Source organism: Anabrus simplex, chromosome 6 (assembly GCF_040414725.1).
Source record: "Anabrus simplex isolate iqAnaSimp1 chromosome 6, ASM4041472v1, whole genome shotgun sequence".
Lineage (NCBI taxonomy): Eukaryota > Metazoa > Arthropoda > Insecta > Orthoptera > Tettigoniidae > Anabrus > Anabrus simplex.
The window spans coordinates 345,126,240-345,152,133 of NC_090270.1; the positions used below are offsets into that span (position 1 = coordinate 345,126,240).

At 36.0% G+C, this 25,894-nt stretch overlaps 1 protein-coding gene across 2 annotated transcripts in view; it reads left to right on the plus strand.

The window, feature by feature from the left end:
• LOC136875365 (protein RCC2 homolog) overlaps positions 1 to 9,944 on the plus strand; it is a 321,715-nt gene extending 311,771 nt beyond the window's left edge. The window contains exons 10-11 of one of the 2 annotated variants that reach the window (XR_010860420.2): positions 253 to 492; positions 4,733 to 9,944. Coding sequence is in view for 1 of the 2 variants with exons in the window: in XM_067148916.2 (XP_067005017.2) it covers positions 253 to 423 (171 nt within the window). In the remaining variant the exon portion in view is untranslated. Of the gene's footprint in view, positions 1 to 252 lie in introns of both variants that reach the window. The other variant, XM_067148916.2, reaches the window with a different exon arrangement.
• Positions 9,945 to 25,894: the final 15,950 nt, after the last annotated feature.

Consider the following 25,894-nt stretch of genomic DNA (forward strand, 5'->3'; position numbering starts at 1 on the left):
GAGAAATAAGTATGCAACACTGTATATATGTGTGCTTAGAAAAAGAATGCACTAAAACTTTTCATGAAGAAAATGTGGATTTAGATGATCTGCATTCCACTGTACTTTTTTTTTCATTTACTTGACAAAGACTGCAAAAAAATGAACAGATTTTTTGTGCATATTTTGTTGGAATTTCCAATCTGAAAATATATACCTAGATCTTTCTCTTGTTTTGCCAGTCTCTTATTGAAGTTTGTTTTTTGTTCAAAGGGTCTGGGTGAACATCGGAAGTCCACAACTACACCAATGGAAGTGAAAGCTTTGGAAGGAATCTACATTCAGCAAGTAGCTTGTGGGATGGGCCATACATTATTTCTTGCAAGAGATCAGTCTGAACAAGATAAAGCTAAACTGGGAAAACTTCCTGAATATACTCCTTAAAATGCATTTGTTTTGTATAAGTCTGAAGAAAAAGAAAAAATTTTGCTACTAAAACTTTGTCATGTTCAGGTACATAGCTCATGTTTTTTTTTTTTTTTAAGTGTGAAAGGGTTAACAGTGTTAACGAGTGCATTCTGGAATAATATTTATGTTGATTAGAGGTCATACTGGAATGGTAAATCGCTATAGTTCTTTCAAATGTATGATATGTGGAAGTAGATAGCTGATCCAACTGCTATTATAGGACACTAGATCTCTCTGTGGAAGTGTAAAGAGTTTTCTAAATCGTTTTTAAGTATCAGTAATGCTATTTTGAGTATGGTGAATCAGTGCTGATTGATTAAGCACTGTGAAGGGAAAGGTAAGAACCCTGGTGCCTAGTTTGAATGTTTTTCTTTCCCCTTCCTGTTATACATCTTTCAAAGGAAATTCACAATCTTAACTTGCCATTAATTTCTGAAAACCGTTCTGAAATCCATTCTCTGTTGAATACAGCATCATGTGTCCTACTTTAACCCATCCTGAATTAACAGCAGTTACATGGATTTCTTGGATGAATGACTAATTCATCTTATGAATTTTGTGAGGTTCAAGCTTCCTTCTAAAAAATGACCATCTATTTCAAGACACTTGGCCCTGACTTCCATAATATTTACATCTTTGGTGAATGCCAGACATGTTCTCTAATAAATTTGAAAGAATCTGTCAAGAATCCTGTGAGCAATGCAGCTAATCAGTATTTTGTTTCTTAAAGATATACATCCATTTTGAATTCTGGATGAAATAACAAGAACTGCAAATGAGTTGTAGAATTATTAATTTACAGAAATCTCTTTCCAGATTTTCTCTGAAACTTGATAGCCATTAATTCCATAGTAAACAGTTTGCTTATTTTTTTGTTATCTGTTTTTCTGCAAAAGACGACTTACAAAATTTGCAGAAATGAGCCATTGCAAAATATTTTGACCAATATTATTGTTGTCATAAGGTGTTTTTGAGGGGATGATTATGTAGTGTTTTTGCCCTTAAAACAATAAGTACCACTACCTAAGTTATTCAGGGTGTGCTCTTGGAATTGTTGAGTGACTTTATTATTGAAAATAAGAGTTGCAAGCTTTTTTATAAGCAGAATGGAAGCCATTGTATTGCTGTTAGGTATTGTGAGGAAATTAAACTTGTAGTACCCCTTAACCTTTTTCTTTGTTTCATGCTTCTCTCCTGTCAGGACGAAAGGGGAATGTGGCATGCAGAATTCCTTGTTTGTTGAGTTGGAAAAAAGCTCATTTTAAAATAATTTTCATTGATTATGCAATTAGTCTCTCAAGAATGAATCTGCAAAAAGCATGTTATCTTTTCATACAGAGTTTGGGGAAATCGCTTTGGATATTTATGGCATGTAGCATAATTTCATTAATGTAATATTGATTTTAGAAGTATGTCTGAAGTAATCCTGGTACTGGTGGTTGAGTTGAGTGCCATTTTTTTGTACACAGTGTTGTGGTTTGATCCAGGTTTAGGATTTTTTTTTTTTCTCTTTAAGTTTGGGAAAATCGGTAGCACATCATGACATTCATGCCAGACATGTAATGAAAGGACCCTGGAAACATGTTAAATAAAATAGCCACAGCATTCTAATCAGTCTAGAGTTCTCAGTTTCATTACTAGTACCAGTTTTAATTACAGTACCTCTGGTGGTGGATTTGTTAGTGAAAATGTATTTTAAATTATTCCATAACGGGTGATTCGAGCTGGAACCATGCACAGAGAGTTCCTTGGTATATCAGTATGAATATGAATTTATTCTAGGTTTAATTTAAACCTGTCCTGTCTCTACTTGGATGTTGCTGAGGTGATATCTTGAAGCTGGATAGGGATAGACTAGAAAGGAGTTCGACTTACCTGGGCATGTATTTTTTCTTGGATAATCGTGCTGTGTGTGCTCACAGTGAAACTCTTGAGACAAAGGTTCTGTAACAGGAATAGTTATCATTTGCAAGTGGTGGAATCAGGCTGTGAATTATGTGGGTTCTAAAACCTGTGTTCAGTGTAATCAAGGAGCCTGTTTATTTATTTTTGTGAATACCCCAAGTATCGTATATACTCAAACAATCTGCACACCCCAATTTTGTAGAGAGAACTGAGAGAGACCTAATTTGCACACAATTTTATTAGGTAAATATAAGTTGTTCATTATGTGCGTTAAAATTCTACCATACGCGTGAGCAACTCCATGGAATTGTAGTGTAGGGACTGTGCTGCTTGCTGCAACACAAGAGTTACTGTTATACTAATTGATAACTTGTTTTTTTTAACGTAATTAATGAAATAATATGTTGATGCCATTGATACTAACATTCATCTCTACTCCCGCCGTCCCCGTTCTTCTCACTCTACAATATGTCACCCTCGGTACCGTCAAGTATATTTGATACACTGGCATAATTGGGCCTCAAGCAGTCTTTATCTGCTTACATATCAGATAGAGATCCTGTTTTTTTTCAATTGGCATGTATGTGCGTTGCTACCTGTCATCCATTCAGTGTATAACGGTTTCAGATGTGCTTTGAAAGGCTTGTTAGTGCACATATCAAGCTGCTGAAGTACAGATGTGAGTCCTCCAGGTATGATCACTTGGTCTGTGTTCCCTCATTACAGGTAAATTTGCACTTCATCTTTCATGTGCCCATGAAAACTCTCCATCACGGTGATGCTGTTGAGATTTAACAATGCACCCAGTCGATTTTTCTGTACATACTTTACCCAATCGAGTACAGAGTTTGAGTCCATCCAGTCCTCTTTTTTAGGGCTATGACTATTACGCCAGGCACACTCTTTCTTGGCAAAATGTTATTCCTTAAAATTACATATGCTAGCATTTTTCTCCCAGCAGCTGTGATGTTCAACATGGCAGTGCATCTTAACTTTTCACAGTTGCATGTCCTTACAGAGGCACACTTTTCTTCATTTTCGCTAACCATTGTGTCCAACAGCATTTCAAAATAAATTTGAGTCTGATCTGCATTGCCAATTTGCCCAAGTTGATAATTACGCTGCTGCTGCTGCTGCAAACTGATGATGTAACAGTGCAGTTCAAAGATTTTCTGTTCATATCCATCAGGCGGCTGTTGATAGATATTTGTTCCTGTTACTGAGAAACAATTTGTTTTGAAGCATCTGGTCGGGCAGAGTCAACTAGCTTTGAAATTCTTCATTTCCCTCACTATATCTAATGCTTTTACACACATTTCTGTGGAAATCACACAACCAAAATGCATTTCTTTTTGATGTACATTTTGTCCTCCACTTCTGGATATTTTTCTGCTTGGCTGCAAAATGTTCTATAAGACCTATCTGTGTAAAGCCACTAGCAAAATGTTCTGTGGCTTCTGGAGGTTTCAAATAAAAGAGCTTTCTTATTTGCCTGGCATAAATGCAACTTTTACTAACATTTTACTTCCTACCTGCAGCTGTTACCTTGTTTTTTGGTTTCGGTTATTTTTAATTTTTCACTTTCTTTGTATGAGTGACCCATATTTAAGATTTTTTACACACACACACACACACACACATTCACTGCAAACTGCTAACGCCAAAACTAACAAAGACAGCTTACTTCTATGACCGTGTAAGCAAAAATGAAGCCACATTTGAGAGTCTATGTGTGGGAACACAAACAGAAGATATGATTGGTGCTGAGAATCAAGTTACTGCCAGCCTTGTCCTGAATAATCTCTGCATCTCAATTTTTAATATAAAATATGTAGAAAAATTGTGCAGATTATTAGAGTAAATATGCTATATGGTAATAGGAGTCCTTCTGTGGTCCACAAAGTCTCTGTACACACTCTTGACAAAATATTGGATAAGGTAGATGATTAGTGCAAGATCCATTGTGTGTGGTGGTTTTTTTTTAATGACACGGGGGATTTAGTGTTCAATGTGAGCAATTCATTCTCTGAAATACCTACAGAAAAAGAATTCTTTGAAATACCTGGGTTTTATTGTGCAGAATTAGTTTTCATTTCACCCCAAAACACTCTTAAACTCTCTTAAATTATTTGTATGATCCAGAGTTGGGTACATCTCAGAAAGATGGCACCCTTTCACCACAAAGAACATAATTTTTATTATAAGTGTTCAGAGCACTTTTATTAAATTTATAACTTATAAATTCACTGGTAACCACCCAATATTCCTAATTTATTATTCAAGCAGAATTTATGAGTCAGTATGTTGTGGTCAATCTCTTTCTATACACAGTATACAGGGTGGGCAAAATAAAACTGACGCTTGTTAATGTACATTACAGAAGATGCTGGAAATGGCCACCGCTGTGCTCAACTTATCAAACTGTGGGGCATCCCAGTGTGTGAAGAAGTAAAACATTACTTGTACTCTAGCAGGAAGTTACAACAGCTCATATGTTGGCATATTCCAGGAAGACTGCGTATCATATTTCTGATTTAATAATGTAGATTTTTCGCTTTTGCAAATTTGACGCCAACTTGGGGAGTGTTATCAGAGGAACAGAGGGAATACTTTGCCTTAGTTTTAGGTTTCAAGTGACATCTGGCCTCCGGAGAGGCCTGGTGCAGGTATTTCGGTTAGATACCATATAAGTGATAAATATCATTATGGATCTGTATTGAAGAGACTATATGTAGGATGCTAATTAGTTTATAATATCACCTATTCAATACATTAAATTTTTTAAACATTTAGAAATTCATCTTTCTTTCCATATGAGACATGTTTTGCCTTTTTCATTGATGGCATCATCAGTCACAGTACCACCTCAAGGCATAAATCAGATACCTGATTTGTAATTAAATTATAATTACTAAGAAATAATATTGACATAAATTACAGGTAGGGATAGTCAATGAGAAAAACAATGTTCAGTAGTAATATGGATACCAACATATCAGCCGTTGGCTGTAAATTACTAGTTGTGAAGGATAACAGCGTCAAAATGTTAGGGTATGTACTTACAAAGGTTATATTAACATATTTACATGGGGGCAGTCAAAGGAAAAGATACGAGTGACAGGCACAAATACGTAAGACCACAGGGCATTTAACAGTGTCCATGAACAGGCGAAACATGTCTTGGATGGAAAGAAAGATAAATTCCTAATTGTTTAAAAATGTTAATTAGCATCCTACATAGATACCTTATAGACAACCTGTGTATCTCTGAGAGTGAGGCCCTACCTAAGATGAATTCAAATGTTGAAGACAGCTCAGATGGCCAATCCCTAAGCCATAAGAATTAACCAGTTATGGTTAAAATCGGTTACCCGATCAGGAATCAAACTTGGAACACCTGAGACCAAAGTCCAGAATGCTAACCATTCTCAACCATGGAGCTGGACATATTTCTGATAATCTAGTAATTAGACTCCTGCTGCCTCCTATGAAATATATACTAGAACAATCAATTATGCTTTTCAAGTTCTTGAACAAGAGGTTGTGCAATATAAGTTACTACAACAAGTGTTTGAGAACTTCCCATGTTAATATGTTTGATTCAGGCATATTTGTTTAAGAATTCAGTAGCCTGGAGACTCGTATCTAACCCACATACAGCATAATCTATTGATATTGTTCAATGTAAGAAAGGAGTTCAAGGAAACATACTTGTGTGCATCATGAATTTGAAGTTATTGTGTTTTAATCCCTTTGTCTGTTGCGTCCACATATTCATTTATTGTATAGTTGAAATTAGCTTTGCCAAATTCAGTAGTATGTCAGTTGTTAACCTTCTGTTCTCAGAATAGCAGAATCTCTTCTTGCTTAGGACAATACATTTGAGTAAATATAAGTGCTTTAAAGAACTCTTGTGGGACAAAATTCTGACATTTGGGATCTTTTAAGACTGTTAGTTGTTACAGTGGATGTTAAACAAATAGTATGATAAGAGAATAAAATGCAGGAAGTAATTATGTAACTCTCAGTTATGATCCTCCCTTTTTCTCTGCAGTTGTGGGGTAGTTTCACATCATATAACAAATATTATTAATGCATATTTATTCTAGCACAAGTGAATTACGTGTATTTACCATTTGCACAAGTTGTTTCAATTTCAGTAGCACCACTGGTGGCCTTATATTGGTTTTGTTATATTTGTATGATATATATTGTATTAAGCTATTCTGGAGGAACTAGTTTTAAAAAAAACTCATTTATAAAAGTTTACATAAATCATTCAGAATAATACATTAAGTCATGTCATGTTCATCATTCAAATTTGATCCAGAAACTTGTCTTGCATAAAAGCTGCAAGTGATCAATAGGAAGGAAATTGTGTATATTTCTGTGTCAGTACTTTTACTTGTTTAAAAAAAAGTGTGTCCTTTAACAAATGTGAAAAAGAGATACATTACTTTTGTTGGTATTCTGGTGAGCCATTGTCTCCCTAACTAGCCATAGGTTTGCCATTTCCTTTTTTTGTAAGCATTTCAGGACATTGTATAAAAAGTAATGATTGTTGGCAAAATAATTTATAGGAGATGATGGTTGGAGAAAAGTCCAGATGGAGCAGATAGTGTTGATACTCTTGGTATAAATGTGCCTTACTGTTCTTCTCCATCATTTCAATGTGAATAATGATTCAAAAATCAAATAAAAAACTGTTGGGAGAGTAGGAGGTAATGGACTCACAGAACTAGCTCATGAAGTTTTTATGTTTATAGTTTTAGCACTAGAGCTATGTGAGAGTCTTAAGCATTCTGCTCCAGATATTAACTCATACTCTGACTATTACTAAAACCTGTGCCCTAAAATAAAAATACGTTCACACATGTATACAGTAATAACTATGTTGTCCTAACTTGTGAAAAGGCCATGATACCAACTTCCTCCCAGAACAAAGTTCTCTCTTATTGAACTTAATTTATTTTACGATTGTTACAGAAAGGCATTTCTAGCCATGTGTAGGTACAGATGCACATCTGTATTTCATTGTGCAGATTGCATTAAAAATTGTAAAACAAACTGCTGCAGTTGGTAAAACGGTTGACTATTACATGATGCACAGAGGAAGCTGCTTTGAAAACTCTTAAGCTAACTGGTCCATTAAAGAGATCAAGCAAGATGACTGTATTATTAGACTTCTAAGCCCAATTAATGAAAATATTTGTTGCCAGTTTTTAAGCATTTCCATTGAATGTTAAAGTTTTTAATAGTATATACCTAAAATATCTGGATTTTTGTTCATCTGTAATGGAGTTGTGAAGTTTTGTTGTATAGAATTTTAAGAGCAGAATTAATACATTTACAAGAGCCTACATTTGTTCATTTCTTAATTCTGATAATGATGTTCAGTTGTGAACTTTTGAATTGAACCTTCACACTTATTATCAGTTGAATTTGGGCATCTCACACCACCATATAGTTTTGTCAGTGTAATGGCACCAGTGTTGACCGTCCAGGAATACCTCACTTTCTAATATTGTTATCGAGTTTACTTCTCTTTGTTTAACATCTTTTTTCAAGTTTATCCAAACAGCGTCTTTCTGGGTCCTTTGTAAAGGTTTCCTGATAGCTTTCCTGCAAAGGTCATGTCTTACATTCTGAATTTTGTTCGAACCTCTCACAAAATTTGCAACAGTTTAACTTAGCGAGGAATAAGGAGACAGAACATTCTAATTTTCTCCTCTGATCGCTTTTCTCTTCTCAAATTAGACCATTTCTTGTATTGATCTTGTCTGATCTTCATAATATTCCTAATTTTTACAAGCATGTGAAGAAGGCGATAAAAGAATTAATATTCCATTCACTCTTGTCATATTCTGAATAAGGAGTTGTGCTGTGTATCCTTTTGTGGAAACATATGGTGTAAATCAGTTAAATAGATGTATGCAAAGTAAGTTTATTTTAGTACATTATCTGAAGAATGATTGTGTGTTATTTCAAAAACATTGATGTCATGCTATGTATGGTTCGAATGTTTCTCTAACAGATTTTTATTTTTCAACAAAATGTGTTAATTAAATTTGAAATTTCATAAACTTCATCTTTAAAAAAATGTGTAACTTCACTTCTTTATTACTTTTAATTTTTTATGTGTTGTTTTTTTAGACGAGGATAAATGCAATAAGTTTGTATTGTGACATATTTAGTAAGTTTAAATGCTTGCAAGTACTAAATCAAACTTCGAGCACATAATTTTGGAATTGATCTCAAAGATGACCATAACATTTTAAAATTTGAGTGATATTTTCATATACGTATGATTTTCACCTCTGTTTTGTACAGTATTACTATTGCATTAAGTGTCCTAACTGTTTTTCTAATTAATTTATTATTACAAGATGTACTTAATATTCCAAACTTGTAGAAAATTGTGTGTGGGACTTATTTTGTATGTTTTGAGGGTTCTCGTATTTTTGTATTTTTTTAAGCTATTGTCATTTTACGTTGTCATGTTAGTAAATGAACTGTCCCTGATTTGTATCCGTGATATTGATGTATTAATAAGTGACACTTTTTAAATACTAAAGGTATATAATCTAAACATTCTTGTTGTCTTTAAAGCCTCTTGACATTATTTCATTTGTAATCTTACTGTGTGTTGGCTTATAATATGTTATCAATTAGCAGGGCATGATAGCCGAGTGGCCTCATCACAGGCTCTTCAGCAAGGCGGCCATGGTTCCAATCTCGGCCAGTGCATGTGGGATTTTTTGAATGAATGGTCATATCCTTGCTGTTTGGATTCCACATAAAACTGGGACGTTCCATGACTATGATGATCATATCAACACTAATGTAAAACTACAAGCTTGTTCACTTTGTTATCAATTATGTAAAATATGATTGTTTCTTAATATCCTACAGTTCTTGGATCAGTCTGTAATGCTTATAATATATATGACATCAGATTATGATATTATCTTTATCATGTGTCCTCTGAAAGTTTATGAGAAACTTATTGTGAAAGGAGTACATGTTAACTCTTAAAAATTTTCATGTACAATTGTGAGATAATGCTGTCAGTAGATTGAAGTTACTTTTTGTGCTTATAGCATTTTCATATGAAAGTAATTTTGATCGGTACGTAAAACTATTTTATTTGTGTAATCATCTGACATCCAAGAAAATCTACTTAAAAATAGTGAAAGTCCTAGTTACTGTATTTCTGCTACTCATCATAATATGATTCCAGTTGCCACAAAACAAAAAAATGTGTGAAATATCTTTGGCCTTAATTTTCTTTTAGCCAGTGTCAATTTTTAATCTTGTCTCAGAAATGTAATTTTTTCTAAAACATTTTATACATTTTTTTATCTATGGAAATAGTTTCATTTTACACTTACAACAGACCCTGTCCCGTATTTGATTTTAATTTGTATTACATGTTCTGCTGTTGGCGTCTTGAAAGAAATCATAATATGGAATAAAGGTTAATCTAAAATAAGTTATACTATCCATCATTTGCAGTTGCAGGTCCTATTAAAACAGCATAGTGAAACTTGTGTACAAAAGTTAAACTTGAGGTGGTTTTTTTTTAATGCCATTGTCTGCAAATTTATTTTCAAACATTTATTAGCATGTACTTGTGATGTATTCTTAATCTTGTGCTTCTGTTATCATACATAAAGATAGTTTCTTTTTTAAGCACTAATTTTGAGCTGTATAACTTTGCTATATGCGTAATGAAACTACAGGGTCTCTCTTATAAACCCAGACTGTCTAGCGGTGTTTCTACTCTGAGACGGGAGGCGCGAGGAGCGTGAATGTGTTCGGCTTAGCATCAGTGGCCAGTCTGAATTGCCGCTGTTAACATGGTGAGACATTTATCATTCAACACTGTATTTTCATATGCAAAAGTTATTTTAAGTAGGAATCGGCTCGATGGGGATGCGATGGTTTTGTTCAGTAATTTCCTGGTGGAGTGCTATCTTCACAAGCACAATTCACGTACCGTAATTGTAAATAAATTTGAAACTACTGGCTCACTGCTCGAAAAACATGTACGCATACGAACAGTTTTAACACAGGAAAAGCTAGACGACATTGGTGCGAATCTTGAACGGTCACCGGATAAATCACTCACAAAATTAGCACAACAAGTAGGGGTTTTGGTTTCTTCTGCACACAGAGCTACAAAGCTGTTTCACATCAAACCGTACAGGTTTTCATCTTAATGGTCCTATGAACGGTCATAACTCTCGCTATTGGTGTGCAGAAAATCCTAATTATGAAGTCCCTCATTATGAAGTATGACACTTTCAGCATCTTTTATAAGGTAAGATTTTATATAAGACGTAAGTTGGGCTAAGGCAAATCCTGTATAGTTCAGTACAAACACCGTGCGCTCAGTCTGGGATTATAAGAGAGACCCTGTGTATAACAGAGAAACTTGCACACTTTACCGAGTGTGTTAAATACAAGATGCTTCATACACTGGCAGAAATTTGCAAAAGGAATACCCAGAAGGAATTAGGACAGAAGGTTCAAATTTGGTGAGGAGACGGGTGGTAAATGAGTGCTTGGAGACAGGTAATCCTCCACAAACTTCATCAAGGTGATATCTGGATATTGAGCAGGCCATAGTTGCTGATTAGCATTCATGTAAGCCAAGACATATTTTAATATTTGGGGAACATGACGGATACATCCCTGTGATTTCACCTGCAGAGGACCGAGATGGGTTGGATGACTTACTGCATTTGTATTCAAGCTGGTAGGATTGTGTTGATACATGTGTATGACTATTGCACAACACAGTTCTGCAAACCTTAACACTAGAAGGACCTATATGACATATGTCTAGAAGGATCATACCAGTCATTGGGATTGGTGGCATTTTCCTTCAGTTTTCTAAGGTTAAAAGTCTAATAAATTGTACCATATTATCTTAAGAGACACAGTATATAACAAGATATTAAATTTTTAACAGTTACCGACTTTTTCTGACAACTGAGTGGCTGATTCCAGGCTTCGGAGCAGGAAATTCCTGAGGAATTTGATTTGAGCCGGCTATGAAAGGATATAACTCCTTTTGTTCTGCTCATACTATATCTCTCTCATCATTTTCATCATCATGTGACTGATGTTTAATTTTGATGGGTTGCAGAGCAAAATCAATATCATCTGCATCAGTAAATTCATCAGGGTCAATATTGCAACTCTGTGTCTGACATAGACAATAAATAACATATAATTCCTTGTCTGAAAAAAATGTTGACCTTCCATGTTAATGTTTGAAAGTTAAATTCCATGAAGCAACAGATAATACAATTTTATATTTTGATAGAGTTTCACACAGTGAACAGCACAAAATAACCAGGAAAGAATGCAGCTGCAATATAGAAATAATAGTAAACTGGTAGCATCAAACACTCATTGTTGGGCAGGTAGCAAGAGACTAACACATTGTTATTATTGTCACATTCTTCTGGGTTGAAGGCAGTGACATTTTGAGATATTAAACTCTTGAATTATGTGCCATACATAATGATCAGTGGTAGTCCTTTAAGGTACAAACCTTCATAACTAAGTCTGACTTTTTGAGGGAAGTCCATGGCGTTCATTAAAAGTAAGATTTTGTCCCAGTCTGTTTACAATTTGTTTCTATAACCAACACGCTTTTTGCAAGCTCTGTGCCACCCCTCTCAAAGTTATTTATTTCATAATAATCAGATGCAGGTATGAAGTACACCATTTTACACTGATCATATATATTAAAAAAATATTAACAATAAGAAAAACCCTAAGAGGTAACATAACAAGGAGAAAACTTAGTATAGTAAAACTTGCTCAAAGCGGAATCGCAAGGGACCAAAATTATATTTTAAATGTTATTTAGAGCTTACCTGTATCTGCCTACGCATGACGCTCGGATATCCAGATTGATGTACGTAGTACTGTAGAACACTGATTTGTTAATTATTATTATTATTCCTACTGCACTTTATTATTACATACAGAATGACACACAGTACACCATTTTGGCACTATCACAACACTATATTATTTCAGTACACTGGATGTACGCTCCTTAAACTTTCCCATCATAAAACTATGTAACTCCTGCGGGACTAAACTCCGGCACCTCGGCATCTCCAAAAACCGCTAAAGTAGTTAGTGGGACGTAAAGCCAATAACATTATATTATTAATAAAACTCTATATAGTACACAAGAACCTCGTTTATCCGGATTAAGTGGGACTGGAACCGATTCGGATTATCGAAAATACGGATAATACAAATACAGTAGCCTACATGTTACTAAATCTATTAATAACATAAGTTGTACAGTAATACCTTTTTTAAATTGTACAAATGAATATAAGAACACTTTGCTTACATTTACAACTCTGTTTTATGCACTAAAATAATGTGTAAACTTTTTCCTGTTTTACATTTGTATGTCATTTGCGCGCAACATGATCACGAAGACGTTTTACTAACAACAGTTCTGCTGGTATGGTTTCAGTCAAGGATTCTAAATAGGCCCTCAGTTTGTCCAGCTGCATTGTTGCCTCTTCATGAGCCATTATTTTTTCTGATGGAGCGCTGGTTTCAGTTTTGAATTCACCATCAGTGAATTAGTAGTGCGTTGCATTCAGAAGAGCATGGGTTCGAATCCCACTTCGGCCGTCCTGGGAATGGTTTTACACAGTTTCCCATTCTCAATTCCAGACAAATGCCGGGACAGTACCTAATATAGACCATGGCTGAATTACTTCCAATTCCTGTCCTTAACCATCCTTGGCGGAAAAGACATTCAAGAAGAGTCAACGCCGTAAAAGAAGTACTGTACCTAGGGGTACAAATAAAACTACATTTTTTTATTATTTTCGATCTGGATTATTGAGGGCCAGATAAACGAGGTTTTTTTGTACTTCACAACACTTTCTTCCACAGCTCAAACAAAGAAACCAGCTTCCTATTCTTTGTAATTGTGTCTTTCTGAATGCTGAGTACATTAGGTCAAGAAGATTAGAAGTGTTAGATGTAATGGCAAATTGCTTTACGTCACAACACGGTGGGCCTGTTTGTGGGTTCGGATCTTGTTTTGAACTTCATCTTCTCGCTCGTCTCCTTCTTCCATCCCTCCTCTTTCTCGGCCTTTCTCACTGCTTGAAGAGCTGTAGCTGATTTGAAAATGTGGTTTGTCAAAAGTTGTTCATCACTTTGAATGGAGTTCTCTGCCTCGCAGAGAACGTTTCTTGCTTGACACAAGTTGGATATTGCCAGTGGGTTTTCAAGCACTCCGTTCCACCATCCATACTATCACTATCTCCAAACGTGTGTCAGTTTGTCCAAATAGTGACATTGATCGTACCAGCATCAGAAATGCACAAATATTGTACATAGAACTACATCAGTTCCTAATATTTTCTGCATTGTACAAGTAGATTTTAAAGAATTCCTTCATTTCTCATTGAGAAGATTTCGCTTGATACAAAAGTTAGAACATTCATTATAACGCCGTAAGCTTCGCCGGGACCAAGAAAATGTTCCATAATGTTCAAGTTTCCAATTTATTCAAGTTCTGCTTTGAGCACGTTTTACTGTAGTATGAATATCTTCAAAATTAAATAACAAGAAAGAAGCAATGGAAAACAGATAGACTAATAATCATGTTGACATCATTAGTAATGTTCAGACCAGGTTGTCAACAGAGAATCAAGAGTTTATGCTGAATGATTACACATTTCAGTTTGGTTTTGAAGAGATGATAGAGAATGCAGATATTACTTCCATGTAGGTCATTTGCTGTTATAGGAAGTCTGTAGAATATGGACCATTGTTAGAATGTTAGCCATTCATGTGGAGGAGCGTGGTGTAGTGGTCTGTTTTGGATTTTGCGAGGATGAACCTTTAACCATAAATTAGATAAGAAAGATGCGCATTTAAGACAACCATAAACAATTCTATGAAGAGAGCAGAGGACCGTGTACTGCAGATCTTTACTCAGGTCCAAGAGGTTCAAAAGCTGAAATTAAAAGGAGTTCAGTGCTTTCTTCATCATGGATTAGTATAAAATCATCTCTGTAGAGTGACTGCTTCCAATTTAATTTCTACAAAAGAACTCTGTAATCTGTATATTGACCCGTATTTCTAATAATTTTTACAAAGTCGCTTAATAGTGGACTAGTATTTCCTTCTTTAATTTTTTCACAGAAGAACTTTCATCACCTAATTAATTTTTAATACATTTTTATTTATATTTTATTGTGGTCTTGGGTGAAAACTGAAGTTTCCTTTTATGTACTGTATTAACATGCTCGGAAAGTTGCTGCAAGTTTATTGTTGCTGAAATTTAATTACAGATTTAATCCGCTGATATGCGTGCACTATTAGGTAGTTTTGCTCTATATTTGTTTGTAGAGTAACAGAATTGCTAATACTTCAGTCATTAAATGTGGTAATAAATATAAATCTAGATATATGATTAGATCCTTGAAGATGTAAGAATTATAATTTTGGTTAAATATTTTTTACTATCAAAGGGTAAAAAAGAGTTCACCTATTGACTATTCAATATTGAATAGGTGGACCCTTTGATAGTGATCAGTTGTCAATATGGACCATAATGAAATTCACAACTTATGACATATTTTTTATATGTGTGATGCTCAAAACACTGTTCATATTTATTGCCATGCCTCCTATGTAAGAACCTCTTCTTGTTTAAAAGGAAATAGACTTTAGTTAAAATTGTTGTTAAAATTTAATGTACAGCTGCATGCAACAGTACAAAGTTTATTTAAATGTTTTTAATCATCGGTGTTTTTATATGTGTGTGTGTAGTTATTTTTTTTTTTCTTTTCAAAATGTACAGGCATGAAAACCTATTCTGGTGAATGATGCAATTTTTAGTAGCTGCTTCAGCTACATGATCATTTGGTAATGTTGTCTACAAGCAACTGAGTCGATTACCTATTATTCGATGTATCAACCCCCTTTTTGTGTTGTTCCTTTCCCTGATATTGTCTGACAACCAATAACGAAACAGTTGCTTTTGATGTTATGCTTAATTCTGCCATGTCGTTTCAAAACAAATTCCTTTGGAAATGCACATTAGTCTCCACCGAGGCCCTATAAGAAAAAGGCGACTACGTTGAAAATCCATCATGGAGGCAATACATTCCGAAACCTACGTTATTTAACATATGGTCTAGCTGGGGTGAACAGAAGAAAAAGTTATATTTATTTCCATAAAAATGATTATGCTAAACAACCTGTCTTGCCATAGCCCAGTTGTTTCAACACCCAGCAGCAACACTGCAGTAACGAAACCAGCCATGCATAATGTTGATCCGTGCATGCATAGTAACTACATGAGAGACTCGTACTTGTTCTGTAACATATTTTGGTCTCTCTGCTAATTACCTTTAGGTTCGTAAGTGAATAGTAGTTAACGATGGGTAAAAAACCGGGTGTTAAAAATACAGGTTAAATTAACAACAATCATTCGGCAGAAAATAATGCCAATCATGCTCCAGCCTGCGAGTCTTGCGTAGAGCCATCACAGTCCACTCACTGGCCTAAGAAAAGAAAAAAAAAAACAGTTGCAGTGTACCTAGAAGACAGCTTTATAATTTTGAGGGCCTCCAGAAATTGAAAAAAAGAACTGTTAAAATATGTAACTTGGATTAACAAAAGATAGCTATTCGGTTTAGCACGAAATACTATAGTTAAAGGAGCTGGAGATTGTGGAGGATGGCTGTAGATCCATGAAACGAAACAAACTTTCTCTTCGAAGGAGGACATCTGTATGCTAGCAATTGCCGAAGGATCACACCCAGAAAGTGGGACGGAGTCCAACAATAGATATAATGGGTATTTTATCTTAACAGCAATCCCCCAAGAGGTCAGAATCTTTGGTGCAGCTGACACAGCTGTATTCCTTGTTACAACGGCTTCAGTCATTGCTATGCTATAATGAAGACTGATTATTTGCATGTCTATTATAAGTGAGTACCTTAAAAATAACTCTCTTATCTTGATAGAACTTGTATCATTCTGATAAATAATATACTTTTGCATTCACCTTTTCTGCTGCCTCGTCTTAATTTGTCTAACTTGTTAGATAACGAGAATTTAAGATTACTTGTGTTTAATGCTTACAGAAACTTATGGGATTTTTTGGTGGAACAGAATCCAATTTTCTAGATTCCACATACTTTAATTGTATTTTTAAAAACAGTTTTGTCAGTTTGGTTTAACTAACACTAGGAAAATAAGGTAACTGTTAAACATTACATTGTAATATAGTTTGCAACTATAGGTGAAATAGTCCGGCCCCGCAGTGTAGGGTGCAACGCGTCCGCCTGTCACCCGGTGGCCCCAGGTTCAATTCCCGGACAGGTCAGGGATTTAAATTGTAATGATTAATATCCCTGGCCTTGGGACTGGGTGTTTGACGTCCTTAATCTTCCTTTCCTCACACACAACATTCCACACAACCGCTATTCCAATTACACGCAGGTCTATACAATATGGTGTCAGTAGGGGCAAAAGATCCACGTCAGTCGATGCCCCGAACAAATAGCATTTTTTAAAAAAAAGTGAAATAAGGATGTATAATTTATTTTTCAAAAGAGAAAACACTGGAATTAAAATAATATAAATGTACTAATAATAGTAGTGATTTCCAGTAATAATGCAACAATTGTGTTGAATTAGGTGAGGTACAAGTAATTTTACTCTGGGAAGTTTCAAAACCACAGGTGAGGATGATCTCAAATTTATGTCAGTTGAATGCATTTCATTTTATCTCATTAAGTCAAGGTTTTAGTAGTGTTTTTATATTGTAATTTTATTGACTAGAACATTGGCCAATATTTATAGTCCTTGGAAAAGTGTAAAGTTCTGTTGATACCTGTGTGTATGTTGTTGGGATATCTATAAGTAAAAGAAAGCACTATATTGTGGAATGAAGGTTGCTATGTTTTTTAATTCTGATTTTTTTAAACTGTATTTCACTGAAATAAAATTATCATAGAGATTGAGAATATAAAATAATAGGTAATGGAAACTTTACTATAACTACCTCATAAAAGAACTAAGTTTTCTATATTTTCTGTCTTTGTATACAATAATTTGCATTTTGTAATAAACAGCAAATACAAGGAGTGGTATATATTCAATACTTGGCTTGTTTATGTATTTTTCTTGCAGACTGCACATTCCTCCTTGAGATAAAATTTTCTCTGTAATGAAACAATTGTAAGAATGCATTTGAGTAAAAAAGAGTACTTAAGTAATTTTAAAATATCATGAGTTCTAATATAATTTTGGATTGAGGTATTATATTTTACCTCATTTGTGCGTTAGACTGTGCAGCTCTGCTTGTAGTGTATATTTATTTTATTTTTTCAGCATTTTTATACTAAAAGGTGATCAGTATTTGCATGCTGAAAATGTTTAGCTGCTACTTGAACTAACCAGCCTCTTATTTCCTTCCTAGATTAAAATGTTTTTAATGTATTGAAACATTAATGTACAATATTCAGAAACTTTTAGCCAAATTATCAGTTAAAAATTCATGTAGAATAGTATTTGCTGAAAGTTACACATCCACAAGTGATCAGAAGCATAGATTTGTACAGTTGAATGCTAGAATGTGAGAGGGGGCTAACTCACACAGACATCGAACAGAGATATTTAAAGTTCTGCTTTTGTCTTTATTGCATTAAATTGAGTAACTAACAGTCACATTTTTGGTTCAAAAACAATTATTTATAGAACTAAGGTTAGGTTGAATCGAGAATCCCACCTTCCAATACTTATTTGTTTTTTTATTGCTAGTCTATGTATTTATGTAACATAATCCAGCTTAAAATCCAATTACAATATTAAAAAGTACACATTTCATTCCTAATATGGAACATCTTGAGCTAAAAAAAAGGGGCATAAACAAATAAAAACATTTGTGATGATGGAGACGACGATAATAATAATAACAGAGGTACCAACTATTACAGATTGTCCGTAATTATTACGGATTTCACCTCACGATTACGGCATTACGGTCAAAGGGGAAATTATAACGGAAAAGCTGACATTCACACGAAATCATTTTCTACGGAAAAAGAAAAGAAGGAAAAATGTTAAATCCTTTGGCATTTCTGCTCAATTCTCGTTTCAGTGTTTGTGAGACGACAGCGATACTTATTCGATCGTCACTTCCTTTTGCTACCCATACGCTCTCCTCTGCTATAAATCCTTAAGTATTGTATTTCTATATTAAGTGTACCGGACAGTTGATAGAAAGAATTGAGACCTACATTAAGGACATCTACACCGGAATCGCTTATGGTTCAGGAGACGAAAATGTGATCAGAGGGTAAAGGATGCTTGAAGAAAACTTGCCTTGAAAAGCAGCTGCTGGGTGTGAAACGAGTTACAAGGAATGTTTTATCCCTGAATTAAAAGGTAGTATGTAATAGATAAGAAAAATGTCCCACCGATCAATACATTTATTGTGGATGAATTACTACACTAGTACCGGTTTCGACCTATCTTGGCCATCATCAGCTAGCACACAAATTTAGTCATTAGATAAATTACAAAGAAGTTACTTAAGAGCATCCGGATGTCTGATAAAAAATGGAAGTAAAATATATTGCAGTATGTTGCGTTAAAATAGCTCTGATTAAAAGTAGTGATGGTTAGAATAAACTAAAACCTATTGATTGAGCATGGACATGAGTACATAAACACATTAAAATATATATGCCACATCATAAGACACTAAAAATATATAGCACATTAAACACATTAAAACATGGTATATTTTAAAAACGTCTATTAAAATTTGAGTTCATGTTGCATTGCATTCATTCTTCATTCCTCTTGTAGTTCTTGTGTTTAAGTTGAACATCGAGAATGTTCTATGGTTGATATACTTTGCATTGGTATGTTATGAGAACTCTTGTCAGTAAAAATTTGAAAATTAAGTTGATGTAGCAAGATAGGTTTTAATATCAGAGTAGTTGGTGGTGACACTTCTCTCGTCTATGTACGTTATATGGTCGTTATTGTTGTTGCTGTAGAGGTTGTGTCTGCTTTGTCTTCTTTCCCTAAAAGTGGCTTTCCATCTGAGCTCTTAATATTCATACACCTAGATTTCCTTTCTCCAAAGGTTTCCTTGATTTTCCTGTATGCAGCATCTACCTTTCCCAGGACCATACAACCTTCGACATCCTTGCACTTCTCCTTCAGCCATTCTTCCTTAGCTACCTTGCACTTTCTATCCACTTCATTCTTTAATCGCCTGTATTCTTTTCTGCCCTCTTCATTTCTAGCATTCTTGTATTTTCGTTGTTCATCAATCAGGTGTAGTATCTCCTGAGTTATCCACTGATTCTTAGTTGATCTTTTCTTCCTTCCTAACATTTCTTCAGCAGCCCTACTGACTTCATTTTTCATGACTCTCCACTCTTCCTCTATAGTGTTTCCTTCAGCCTTTTCATTTAGTCCTTGTGCAACATGTTCCTTGAAACAATCCCTCACACTCTTTTCTTTCAACTTGTCTAGGTCCCATCTTTTTGCATTCTTTCCTTTCTTCAATTTCTTCAACTTCAGATGGCATTTCATGACCAACAAGTTGTGGTCAGAGTCCACGTCTGCTCCTGGGAAAGTTTTGCAATTCAACACCTGGTTTCTGAATCTCTGCCTAATCATAATGAAGTCTATTTGATACCTTCCAGTGTCTCCAGGTCTCGTCCACGTATACAGCCGTCGTTTGTGGTGTTTGAACCAAGTATTGGCAAGGACTAAATTATGATCAGTGCAGAATTCAACCAGCCGACTTCCTCTTTCGTTCCTTTGTCCCAATCCAAATTCTCCTACTGTACTACCTTCTCTTCCTTGGCCTACCACTGCATTCCAGTCTCCTATCACAATTAGATTCTCGTCATCTTTTACATATTGTATTAAATCTTCTATCTCCTCATATATTCTTTCGATTTCTTCATCATCCGCTGAACTAGTAGGCATATAGACCTGCACTATTGTGGTGGGCATTGGTTTGGTGTCTATCTTGACGACAATAATTCTTTCACTATGCTGGTCGTAGTAGCTTACCCGCTGCCCTATTTTCTTATTCATTATTAAACCAACTCCTGCATTTCCCCTGTTTGATTTTGTGTTGATAATTCGGTAGTCGCCTGACCAAAAGTCTTGTTCTTCCTGCCAACGTACTTCACTTATACCAACTACATCTAACTTTAGCCTATCCATCTCCCTTTTCAGATTCTCTAACCTACCACAACGATTCAAGCTTCTAACATTCCACGCTCCGACTCGCAGAATGTCAGTATCCATCTTCCTGATGATCGCCCCCTCCCGTGTAGTCCCCACCCGGAGATCCAAATGGGGGACTAGTTTACCTCCGGAATATTTTACCCGGGAGGAAGCCATCATCAGTACATTCATACGGAGAGAGCTGCATGTCCTCGGGAGTTAGTTACGGCTGTAGTTTCCCGTTGCTTTCAGCCGTGTAGCAGCATCAACACAGCTAAGCCATGTTGAGTATTATTACAAGGCCGTATCAGTCAATGATCTAGACTGCCGCCCTTGCAACTACCGAAAGGCTGCTACCCCCCTTTCGATGAACCATTCGTTAGTCTGGTCTCTCAACAGATACTCATCCGATATGGTTGCACCTGCGGCTCGGCTATCTGCATCATTGGGACACGCAAGCCTCCCCACCGCGGCAAGGTCACATGGTTCGCAGAGGAGGTCTTTACTCATATCATTTATATATTGTAACTGTATGGCTGAACAGAAAACACAACGTGAATGAATAGTCACTAGGATAAGGTTTAAATGAAACTAGACGCCACCTGCAAACAATTTACAGGAATAATTGACTCACAGAGCATGACGTAACTCCCTCTCGCAAGGCGACAAGTCATCAGGCTGACGATGCTCCAAACTTGCTATATAACCTTACCTGTCTACCCCTGAAATTGAATTTAGATAACATGCCAGGTTTTCCCTCCATAAATAAGTTATCATACGCTTAACTATTAAATTTACTGAAAATTGAAGTTTATCAAAAGTCTAATATTATTCACAATAAAAATTTACATCTCCATCTTGTCCACTCACAAACAACTTAATATTTACACAGTACATACATGCCTTATAATAGATTCAGCACATATAATTTACACTCAAAATATTATTTAGGAAGGGCAAGATGCCTCAACTCGCGTTATGATACAAAAACCAGTTACCAGTACTTGCTAAGTGCATCCCTAACATAACATGACACTTACTTCTTAAATCTTGACTTCTGAGCCTTTCAATTTGCCACCATCTATAGGTTGGTTGGTTAATCCAAAACATCACCACACAGGAAATACTGCACCAATTCCCCTCATCTTTATACAGATTGCAGACTGCTTGGCCTATTGCTGACAATTTAGAAGTAAGCTATGAGATCTTCGTCCCATTTTGACCTCATACTGTATATACACTGAACAAGAAGCACCATCACCACTTCAGAATACCAAGTAATGTCACTGTATGAGGTGTTAACATAATGCACCTCAACATGCTAGGTGATATTAAATCAAATCTCAGCTACGTACAATATCAAGTCAAGTGTCTGCGAATAAAATATCAAATTACGTGAACTGAAGAGAACTAGAGCCAAACAAGTATGAAGGAAAACAGTTCACACACTGAGTCCATACTGGTTACTGAGACGATAAATAGTTCACAAACTCGTGGTATTCTTCCACGAATACGCAGGTGATGAGCAATTGGGCTACAACTTATTTCATCGCGTTGTAATTAGTTCTGTGAACCACATACAGTACATATCACCTCCACACTGCACATTTAAAGGTTGCTTACAATAAGCATTTCCTCGGCGAGGGAAAATCGATAGTCTTATCAAACATTACCATCAAATACAGTCTCTACTGTATTTGTTACCATACACTATCTCTCACCAACCTCTCCCTGGCAATCTCCATAAACGAGCAATGCGCTCTTGACTCTGTAATTTCTAGTAATAGAGCTCCCGTAAAAATGCTCGTGCAACACCCACTTCGCAGTATCAATTGTCGTCAACAGTGACCTCAATAGCAATAATCAGCAACTGTAACAGTCCTGCACAATAATACCTGATAATAGCAATAAACCTGTAGCGCGCACGCACACACACACACACACAGACATATATATATACAGACTCGCTCTGTACAGCACAACGTCCACCAAATCCACATGTTGCCACTCTTTAAACCAACTTCAACTGTCTTTATTGATATAGTAGCTGTTTTCCTAGTTGCATAAACTTGACTGCTATGCCATGTGCAGATTCATACACAAATTTAGGTTACACCAATATAAAGAAACATAAATACATAATTCCCTACAACCAGATTCTTCGTAGAATATAATGTTCTTATATCTCAATTCAAAACTCACAAGATATCTACTACTTTATATTAAAATTATTTTTTTATGACAACTTCCTAACCTAAAAATTGCGAGTCATACACTCGTACAGTCACAATATATAAGCAAATATAAAGGTCCAATAATACTGCCTTGAGGAATTCCCCTCTTAATTATTACAGAGTCAGATAAAGCTTTGCCTCTAATTATCTGAGATCTACTTTCTAGAAATATAGCAACCCATTCAGTCACTCTTTTGTCTAGTCCAATTGCACTCATTTTTGCCAGTAGTCTCCCATGATCCACCCTATCAAATGCTTTAGGCAGACCAGTTGCGATACAGTCCATTTGACCTCCTGAATCAAAGATATCTGCTATATCTTGCTGGAATCCTACAACTTGAGTTTCAGTGCAATAACCTTTCCTAAAACTGAACTGCCTTCTATTGAACCAGTTATTAATTTTGCAAACATGTCTAATATAATCGAGCCTCCGTGGCTCAGACGGCAGTGCGTCGGCCTCTCACCGCTGGATACCGTGGTTCAAATCCCGGTCACTCCATGTGAGATTTGTGCTGGACAAAGCGGAGGCGGGACAGGTTTTTCTCCGGGTACTCCGGTTTTCCCTGTCATCTTTCATTCCAGCACCACACTCCATTCTCATTTCATAGCATCTATCAGTCATTAATATATCACTTTGTGAGTGGCGACCCCATCGTACTAACAGCCTATATATGCTTCTTTCATTACATCCCTGACCTGGTCAATGACTGGAAAAACAGGTTGTAGGTTTTCATTTTCTAATATAATCAGAAAGAATGCCTTCCCGAAGCTTACATGAACGCATGTCAAACTTACCGGCCTATAATTTTCAGCTTTATGTCTATCGCCCTCTCCTTTATACACAGCGGCTACTATAGCAACTCTCCATTCATTTGGTATAGTTCCTTCATGCAAACAATAATCAAACAAGTACTTCAGATATGGTACTATATCCCACCCCATTGTCTTTAGTATATCCCCTGAAATCTTATCAATTCCAGCCGCTTTTCTAGTTTTCAACTTTTGTATCTTATTGTAAATGTCATTGTTATCATATGTAAATTTTAATACATTTTTAGCATTAGTCACCTCTTTTATCTGGACATTATCCTTGTAACCAACTATCTTTACATACTGCTGGCTTAATACTTCTGCCTTTTGAAGATCCTCACATACACTCTCCCCTTGTTCATTAATTATTCCCGGAATGCCCTTCTTGGAACCTGTTTCTGCCTTAAAGTACCTATACATACCCTTCCATTTTTCACTTGCCATCATGTTATCCTTAGTTGCCTTCTTTGCTAGATTCAGTTTCCTAGTAAGTTCCTTCAATATCTCTTCACAGCCATTTCTAACTGTTCTTTCCAATCTGCACCTCCTTTCTAGTCCCCTTATTTCTTTATTATAATAAGGTGGGTCTTTACCATTCCTTACCTCCTTTAAAGGTACAAACCTGTTTTCACGTTCCTCAACAATTGCTTTAAACCCATCCCAGAGTCTGTTTACATTTTTATTTACCGTTTTCCACCGAGCATAGTTACTTTTTAATAACTGCCTCGTTCTTGCTTTATTAGCCATATTGTACTGCCTAATAGTCCTACTTTTTAAACCTTCCTTTCTATCACATTTATTTTTAACTACGACAAACGCAGCTTCATGACCACTAATACCATCTATTACTTCGGTTTCTCTATAGAGCTCATCTGGTTTTACCAGCACTGCGTCCAGGATATTTTTCCCTCTAGTTGGTTCTATCACTTTCTGAATCAGCTGTCCTTCCCATATTAGCTTATTTGCCATTTGTTGGTCATGCTTCCTGTCGGTCGCATTTCCTTCCCAGTTGACATTTGATAAATTCAGATCACCCGCTACAATTACATTCCTTTCCATATCGTTTCCCACATAGCTGATTACGAAGGTAATCCCAAGAATAAGGTCTCCTATTTTTTTATAAATACATAGACCTGTATATTTCTACAATAGTTTACATCATTTTAACAGCTTGAACATTTAGCTATTTTTCTACATAATCACCATTTTTGTAGACGCTGTGACAGTTTTTGTATGCCCATGTCATACCAGCTCGCCACCAATCTGTTCAGAAAGTTGTGAACTTCATCTTTCACCTCGTCGTCGGTGCTGGCACCCATCTTGCGCACACCTTCCGGTATTTCAACTTTTCCATTAAAATTCTGTGAGCGGCGCTTCGAGAAAGTTCAGGAACCAAAGTGCAGATATCATCCAGGGTGATCCGCCGATTTTCATGCATGATTTGCTCAACCTTCACAACTGCCTCGATGGAAATTGATGGTCTCCCGCTCCTTTGTTCCTCATGAATTTCAGTCCAACCGGCTGCGAACTCTCTACACCATTTACGAACAGTTTTTACATCCATGCACTTGGCGGTAACATCCAACGGGAGCTCCATTCTCAACGGCTGCCAAGCCAAGACTGAGTGCCTCAGCGTGGCGTGCGCATGTTTATATGCGAGCGCAGGAAACACACTTCACAATATTGTGACCAACAGCCACATGAACAGAGTTCTGTATTTATAAAAAAAATAGGAGACCTTGTTTTTAGGATTACCTTTGTATCTTATCAAATAATTCGGAATCCGTATTAGCACTACCCTTTCCCGATCTATACACTCCAAAAACATCAAGTTGCCTATTATCTTTAGAAATTAGCCTTTTAACTACGACAAACGCAGCTTCATGACCACTAATACCATCTAATTCCATGTTATGCTGGGAATATACCTTCCCAATCCTAGTCCTTTTCCGTCCATACATTTAAAAAACCTTTGATGTGTGGGGAGTGGTGTTAAACCACTAGCAAAAAGAAAAAAAAAAAGTCTCTCCCACATGTCCGAGAAAGGCTGTGAGAGAGCCCAGCTTGGCTTATGTTGGTAACGTTTGCTCTGAATGTTACTGTACGCCCGTTGTCTCCAAATTATGGAACATAATGCAGTAGTGTCACAAGTGAAGGGTAGGAGGTGGTCGGCAGCATGCAAGAAGTAATTGTGTGCGGATGTGTAATGACCATGA